Source organism: Symphalangus syndactylus, chromosome 16, assembly GCF_028878055.3.
Source record: "Symphalangus syndactylus isolate Jambi chromosome 16, NHGRI_mSymSyn1-v2.1_pri, whole genome shotgun sequence".
In the NCBI taxonomy this organism is placed as follows: Eukaryota; Metazoa; Chordata; class Mammalia; order Primates; family Hylobatidae; genus Symphalangus; species Symphalangus syndactylus.
In genome coordinates, this window is record NC_072438.2 from 67,409,004 (window position 1) to 67,417,354 (window position 8,351).

At 40.0% G+C, this 8,351-nt stretch overlaps 1 protein-coding gene across 3 annotated transcripts in view; it reads left to right on the forward strand.

Moving 5' to 3' along the window:
• The window catches only part of NUP155 (nucleoporin 155), an 80,370-nt gene extending 77,514 nt beyond the window's left edge, over window positions 1–2,856 (forward strand). For all 3 annotated transcript variants that reach the window (XM_055245638.2, XM_055245637.2, XM_063619565.1), the window contains 3 exons: window positions 414–550; window positions 1,568–1,674; window positions 2,557–2,856. In XM_055245638.2, the coding sequence (XP_055101613.1) occupies window positions 414–550; window positions 1,568–1,674; window positions 2,557–2,695 (383 nt within the window). In that variant the 3' untranslated portion in view covers window positions 2,696–2,856. The remainder of the gene's footprint in view (window positions 1–413; window positions 551–1,567; window positions 1,675–2,556) is intronic.
• The last annotated feature ends 5,495 nt before the right edge of the window (window positions 2,857–8,351 follow it).

Below are 8,351 nucleotides of genomic sequence, written 5' to 3' on the forward strand. Positions count from 1 at the left end.
AAACTCTGTGCTCATTAGTTGTCACTTCCCATTCCTTCACACCCTCCAGCCCTAGGCAGCCACTAATCTACTTTAGATTTGCCTGTTCTGGTATATATCTTTTATTTAAAAAAAAATTTTTTTTTTCTTTTAAGCTGAGAGTGATGGTGCACACTTGTAGCCCCAGCTTACTTGGGAGGTTGAGGTGGGAGGATTGAGCTCAGGAGTTCAAGGCTATCGTGCACTGTAGTTGCTCCTATGAATAGCCACTATTTCTAGTCTGGGCAACATAGCAAAAAAAAAACCCCGCCCCAAAAAATTGCAATTGGATTTCAGAAGATATCCCCCTAGAAACTACTCAGTTATGAATAAGATCTACCTTTTAGTATCAAGAGCTAAAAATCCAAATTTCCGATCTTTTTTTTTCTTCCCAGATTTTATTGTACAGTTTTTAGAACAGCAGGTTTGTACTTTGAACTGGGATGTGGGCTTCGTAATACAGACAATGAATGAAATTGGAGTACCATTACCTAGACTACTAGAAGTTTATGATCAGTTGTTCAAATCACGGGTAAGGAAAATATTAAATAACATAAAGTTATTTTATTTAAAGTAACTTTGTAGATATAAAGTGGAGTATTTTGATTGCATTTTTGTATCTTATCACTTAGTCTAATTACACTTGGTTGCATCTTGGAAATTATGCTTTTGACTTTTATGCTTTTGACTTTTTAAACTGATAATAAGAGTTGCTTTCCTGTATATCATGATTAAAATGAAATATTATTTTTGAATATTAATAAATATATATGCCTTACTCTTGGTGGAAAAGGCTAAACCAAGATGTGGGCTAAACTCATTACATTAAGAATCATCATTTGTTTTAAAAGAACAAGATTACATTTTATTTATTTACTATAACCTCATCTAAAATATCAGTGCTTAAAGATCCTTCTCACCCTGCTGAGCCTTATCAGACTATATGTTTTGTAATTTTTATGCTAAGGATAAAAGAGCCAAATAAAAACTTGTCAAAGTAGATTGTGTCTTTTATAGTAGCATCATACAGTGCTTTACAACATTAGCCTGTGATGGAAATGAGCAGGTAACTAGTATCTCCATCTTATATTGCAAAAAGACAAGAGCAGAGATGTTAAATAACCTGCCTAAGTCACATGGCTAGTAACTGGTGAAGCCAGACCTAGAATTAAACTGCTAGTTTAGTCTCTTTATGATGTCAGACTAAATCTGCATAGGTTCAAAGTAAAAGTGGTGTCACAACCCATAGAAAGAAAGATTTTTCTCTTACCTCAGATTCCTAAGCGAGACCTTTACATGCTCTGCAAAGTAGATTGGTATATCAAATATGCATCCTAAGTAATATCATAGTGTTGTTAATTAATAAGTTTTTAATGTTGTTTGAAATATTAACTATAATCAGATATATAATTTAGTAGCCATATAATATTAAATGCTTTTTAATAGGGATAAGTTTTGCATGGACCCTGATGTCTACTTTAGTATAAATGATTTAAATAATCAATTGACACAATTTGCCTCACATTTCATTACGTGTATTTCTTCATAGGATCCATTCTGGAACAGAATGAAGAAGCCACTGCACCTTTTGGATTGTATACATGTATTACTGACAAGATATGTTGAGAATCCCAGCCAAGTTTTAAATTGTGAAAGGTACTTATGAATTAAATATTGGATCAGCAAAAGCTTTTAAATGCTTCTAATAAATACCTGGGTAAAAAATTTGAAGAGAAGATGGGAAGATAAGAGAATTGTAAAGAAGTACAGGGGATTTAAGCTCTTGTGTATATTAGCAATAACTTTTTGAATGATATTGATCACCATGTATGAAAAATAGGAGTTTTTTCCGTTTTCAACCCTTGTCCTAAATCCTTTCTACAGCTGAACATACATAATGTATTCATCTCTTCTGCTTTAGATAAGTGACCTAGGACCAAAACATTTCAATTATGTCTTTGTGATATTATTGGCCATTTAAGGGATATTCTTTTGAAAAAGAATATTAGCAGGAATCATCTCTTACTGCTTTCTTCTCATTGTAAAAATTTTCAGGCTGAGCACGGTGGCTCACGCCTGTAATCCCAGCACTTTGGGAGGCCGAGATGGGCAGATCACAAGGTCAGGAGATTGAGACCATCCTGGCTAACACGGTGAAACCCCGTCTCTAGTAAAAATACAAAAAAATTAGCTGGGCGTGGTGGCGGGCGCCTGTAGTCCCAGCTAACTCGGGAGGCTGAGGCAGGAGAATGGCGTGAACCCGGGAGGCAGAGCTTGCAGTGAGCCGAGATCGTGCCACTGCACTCCAGCCTGGGTGACAGAGCGAGACTCTGTCTCAAAAAAAAAAAAAAAAAAAAATCTTCAAGTGGAACCCCCCTACCCCCTAAGTTTTCTTTTTTACTTTATTTCTTATTTACTTAATCACATCGTCTTTCCTCTTCTGTGAGAATTAAAGTTGCCAGAAGTTGGTGGGGAAGAAGTCCTGTAGGAGGAAATGTTTGTAAATGTATAATTAATCATGTGTCTTTTTCTTTATAGGAGAAGATTTACAAATCTCTGCCTGGATGCTGTTTGTGGTTACCTTGTTGAGCTCCAGTCTATGAGCTCGTCAGTAGCAGTACAAGCCATCACTGGGAATTTTAAATCTCTTCAAGCTAAATTAGAACGGCTTCATTAATTACTGTGATACACTTTCATCCATTTTATGATCTGTAAAATAAAAACTCAGCTGGGTCCAGATATCAGGTGTTCTAAATCTAAGAATGTAAGAACAATCTTAATAGAAATATGTTTTTAATAAGTGGCTAATATCTACAAATAATACCTTTGCTAAATGAATTCTTTTTTATGACTATTTTGTTTTTTAGTAATTGGGTGAAAAAACGACTGAAATGAGATTATTTATTATTTTAACATAATTTAGAAACTCTTAGTTTGAATTGTACTGTAGGCAGAAATTTCAAATTTATATTATTCATTTTCAAGTTACTCTGAGGATATTGGCATTAAAACTCCACTAGGCGGCTGGGCACAGTGACTCATGCCTGTAATCCCAGCACTTTGGGAGGCCAAGGTGGGTGAATCACGAGGTCAAGAGTTTGAGACCAACCTGGCCAACATGGTGAAACCCCATTTCTACTAAAAATACAAAAAAATTAGCCAGGCATGGTGGCAGGCGCCTGTAATCCCAGCTACTCGGGAGGCTGAGGGAGGCGAATCACTTGAACCCGGGAGGCGGAGGTTGCAGTGAGCTGAAATCGCACCATTGCACTCCAGCCCAAGCAACAGGGCGAGACTGTCTCAAAAAACAAAAAACCTCGAATAGGCTAAGTAGATCCATTCCCATAATAGTGGATTCTAAAACCATCCTTAAATAGGCAAATAAATGACTTTTTCAAAACGTTTTGTAGGTGTTGGGTTCACCCTTGAAAGAACTGTCCTCCAACAGCTAGTTTTGTCACTTAAAGCCCTTGAGAATTGATATAGACAGATACCTGGTTGTTTGAGCAGGTGATAAAACTTGTAACTAATGTTGTGTCCTGAAACCCTACACAGGGAGGTACTATTTTTCCTTAGTGTCTACCTGGCTCCTTGGCCTTGTGACTACTGATTCCATTAGAGCAGTGGTTCTCAAAGTATGTGCTCCAAACCAGAAGCATCAGCATCAGCATCAGCATCACCTAGGAATTCGTTAGAAATGCAAATTCTCGAGCCCCAACCCAGACCTACTGAATCAAAAACGTGGGGGATGAGGCCCCGCTTTCTGTGTTTTAACAAGCTCTCCAGGAGATTTTGGTGCATGTCAAATTTGAAAGCCACTGCAGTAAAGGATACTACTACCTTCCATAGTTTATGGATTGAGCTACCTATCTGGCTCCTCCTTCCCCCTTCTCTGTGAATAACCACAAACACGAGTTTAGCCCAAGGCACACAATATATAAAGCAAAACTGTTAGCAATGTACTTTTTAATTATTCTTTAACAAAATAGAATAACTAAACCAAATGCTTCAAAGTAATAGCAACAAGAGAGAAGAAGAGTGGGAATGACCAGAGCTAACAAAACACTCTGTTCCTTTCTCTCTCTTTTTTTTTTTTTTTTTTTTGGAGACAGAATCTCACCCTGTAGCCCAGCCTGGAGTGCAGTGGCACAATCCCGGCTCACTGCAACCTCTGCCTCCCAGGTTCAAAGCAATTTGCCTGCCTCAGCCTCCCGAGTAGCTCGGATTGCAGGCGTATGCCACCACACCCAGCTAATTTTTGTATTTTTAGTAGAGATGGGTTTCACCATGTTGGCCAGGCTGGTCTTGAACTCCTGACCTCAAGTGATCTGCCCGCCTCGACCTCCTGAAGTGTTGAGATTACAGGCGTGAGCCAACGTGCCTGGCCTATTCCCTTCTCTTTTTATGCTACCACAAATAATTACCTTCTGTTTATTGTAAGCGATGCATGTCTATAACAGTTTGTACAATACATTTTGAATATATTTTTCCTTCCATTTTTGTCTTTTCCCAAGACCATAGGGTTGCCTTCTCTACCTTTGTTCTCTTAGAATTCAGCTCCCTTTTCCCTGTAATCTTCTAATGTAGAATATTTAATAGAATGCCAGAATATCACTCAGTGGGCACTACTACCTCTTATTTTTCAACTTTTCAATTTCTTTAGCGTTTTTTGAGTATGTAAAGTGAATGTATGCGATACATTCATCTTATAAATTTAAAATTCTGTCATGTCTACTTAAAATGAAAGCCTTGTCTCAATGCTGTAATTTAGGTGTGACTGCAGTTCTGCTAGAGATAAGAACTTCATTTTTGTTTTAAGCACATTTACATACTAGCAATATGTTATATATACTCAGCTCACAACGTTGAAAGTACATGTTTTAAAAGGGCTGTAGGCTTCCATGGCTAGATGGTCTGTTAGAGTCAGAAATCTGAACACTGTCCTTTTATTCACACAGCATGCTTTGAGAGGTTTTAGGAATTGCAGCCCCACAACAGATGCTTGCAATACCTTTTGGTGGGTAAGATTCCTAAGAGAGAAGAAATTAGGTCCCCTCATTTTTACCCTCTGGAACAGTGTTTCTAAAACTTTCACATTCAGAACAATCAGCCGGATAGCCTGTTATGACAGATTCTTGAGTTCCATCTGCAATGTCATGCTGATCCTGGCAATCAGTGGATGAGAGTTGGAGTAGCATTTATCCACTGTATTAGTATACTTTGTACTTGGTGTTTGTTCAACACATTATTTTTTTGAATTTTTTTTGTTTTTTGAAGACAAGGGCTTGCCCTGGTGTGCAGTGGCATGATCTTGGCTCACTGCAGCCTCGAGCTCCTGGGCTCAACTCAGTCCTCCCACCTCATCCTCTTAAATAGCTGGGACTAGAGGCACGTGCCGCTACACCCTGCTATTGGTTTTGTTTGTTTGTTTTTGAGACTGAGTTTTGCTCTTGTTGCCCAGGCTGGAGTGCAATGGCACAATCTTGGCTCACCACAACCTCCGCTTCCTGGGTTCAAGCGATTCTTCTGCCTCAGCCTCCCGAGTAGCTGAGATTACAGGCATGTACCACCATGCCTGGCTAACTTTTTTTGTATTTTTGGTAGAGACGGGGTTTCTCCATGTTGGTCAGGCTGGTCTCGAACTCCTGACCTCAGGTGATCACCCACCTCGGCCTTCCAAAGTGCTGGGATTACAGGCCTGAGCCACTGTGCCTAGCTCCCCTGCCCCCCGCCCCCCTGCTTTTTTTTTTTTTTTTTTTTTTTTTTTTTTTTGTAGCCAAAAGGTCTCACTCTGTTGCCCAGAGTGCTCTCAAAACTCCTGGCCTTAAGTGATTCCCCTGCCTCAGTCTGCCAAAGTGCTGGGATTACAGGCATGAGCCACCATGCCTGTCCATTATTTCTTTATAGTGACTGTTATATATAGGCAATGTATAATTGGTAGAACATAGTCTATGAAACAGTGCGTTAAATTGTGGGCAGTGAAGAATCATTGAAGTTGTAAAATTTTATTTTAAGTAGATCATTGTAGTATGGCAAAATGGTTAGGAAAGAGAAAGCTATCTTGACTGTTTACGCTATGAGATACTGACTGTGATGTACATGTACATTTAGTGTTTCTTTAGGTATACTGGACTTATTCATTGAACACCTACCCACTAATCTCAAAAGTATTCCTCAGGATAGTCTCCACTCCTATCATTTTTCCTCCTATTCATGAGATGGAAAAATTATGACCATGGTACAGAGTTGTATCAAGGAAATGAAGAACTAGAACATTGAATTGAAAGGTTTTGAAAGGGTTCACAATTTCTTTTCATTTTCTATTAATGTCTTCTTTTAAATTCTCTTAACAATAAAACTCTTTTTTCTAATATTTTAAGTCCTCCATTAAATCATTGAAACTCTTCTGAGCTTCATTTTCCTCATATATAGATGAGATTGAAGCCAAGTAATAAAACTTTTAAAAATCAATCAGGGGCCAGGTGCAGTGTCTTACACCTGTAATCCCAGAACTCTGGGAGGCCGAGGCAGGTAGATCACCTGAGGTCAGGAGTTTGAGACCAGCCTGACCAACATGGTGAAACCCCATCTCTACCAAAAATACAAAAAAGTTAGCCAGGTGTGGTGGTGGGCGCCTATAGTCCCAGCTCCTTGGGAGGCTGAGGCATGAGAATCACTTGAACCTTGGAGACGGAGGTGCAGTGAGCTGAGATCCCACACCACTGCACTTCAGCCTGGGTGACAGGGCAAGACTTGGTCTCAAAAACAAAACACAATCAATTTACCATGTGGGATCCGGGATCCCCATATATATTTTCAACCCACATTAGAAATGACCCCCTAAAGCACCTCTGTCAAAGCAACCAAACCCGAACTCATCCCTCTCTGCCCTCTGCCCACTCTTGTTACTTCCTCGTTTTCTACCTCTTTATTGTCTCAAATAGAAAATACGAAAATCATTACATTCTCCTCCCTTCAAAACCAGTTTTTAAGCACGTCTACTTAATATCCTCCATATCTGCCCAATTGTCTCATTACTTCAGGCTTTCAGGGTGGATTAAAGTTACTGTTTCACTTGGATGCTTAAAACAGTGTCATAGTGGTCTTCTTGCCTCTACTTTGACCCCTCCTTCATCTCTGTTTCCACACCAAGGACAGAGTGGTCTTTTTAAAATCTAAATTTAGCCCTTGAGACGCAGCTTGAGCTTGAGGCATGCAGGGCTGGAGACATGGCAGACCTTCAACCCAGAGCAGTGCGAGGTGGTGAGCAAAAAAATGGAAAGGAAACAATAGAATAAAAAAGTTGGGGCCGGGCACAGTGGCTCAGGCCTGTAATCCCAGCACTTTGGGAGGCCGAGGCAGGCAGATCACCTGAGGTTGGGAGTTCGAGACCAGTCTGATCAACATGGAGAAACCCTGCCTCTACTAAAAATACAAAAATGAGCTGAGTGTGGTGGCGCATGCCTATAATCCCAGCTACTCAGGAAGCTGAGGCAGGAGAATTGCTTGAACCTGGGAGACAGGTCGTGATTAGCTGAAATCGCGCCACTACACTCCAGCCTGGGCAACAAGAGCGAAACTCCATCTCCAAAAAAAAATTGAGGCAGAGCCTGAAGAATTTGTAGTGGAAAAAGTACTGGATCAATGTGCGGTGAATGGTAAGGTAGAGCATTTCCTGATGTGGAATGGATTTATAGACGCTGAAAGTACTTGGGAACCTGAAGAAACAAGCTTGTCAAGAGTTACTTGAAACACTTAATTCTCAAAAAAGCTGTTAAAGAAAAAGATGATACAAGAAGAAAATATTAGGCCGGGCACAGTGGCTCACGCTTGTAATCCTAGCACTTTGGGAGGCCAAGGTGGGCTGATCACGAGGTCAGGAGATCGAGACCACAGTGAAACCCCGTCTCTACTAAAAATACAAAATATTAGCCAGGCGTGGTGGCGGGCGCCTGTAGTCCCAGCTACTCGGAAAGGCTGAGGCAGGAGAATGGTGTGAACCCGGGAGGCGGAGCTTGCCGTGAGCCGAGATCGCGCCACTGCACTCCAGCCTGGGTGACAGAGCGAGACTCCGTCTCAAAAAAAAAAAAAAAAATTTACCTGACAATCAGATAACATAAAATCAAAGAAGGAAAGAGATACTGCAGACAAACCAAGAGACCTTGATCCTGAAAAAAATAATTGGCTGTGCAGACAGCAGTGGAGAATTGATGATACTCATGAAATGGAAAATTCAGATAAAGCAGACTTGGTGTTAGCAAAAGAAGAAAATATGAAGTGTATATAAAACCGGGTTCTTGCTTTTTGCTTTACTAATGTGAAGAAATAACTGC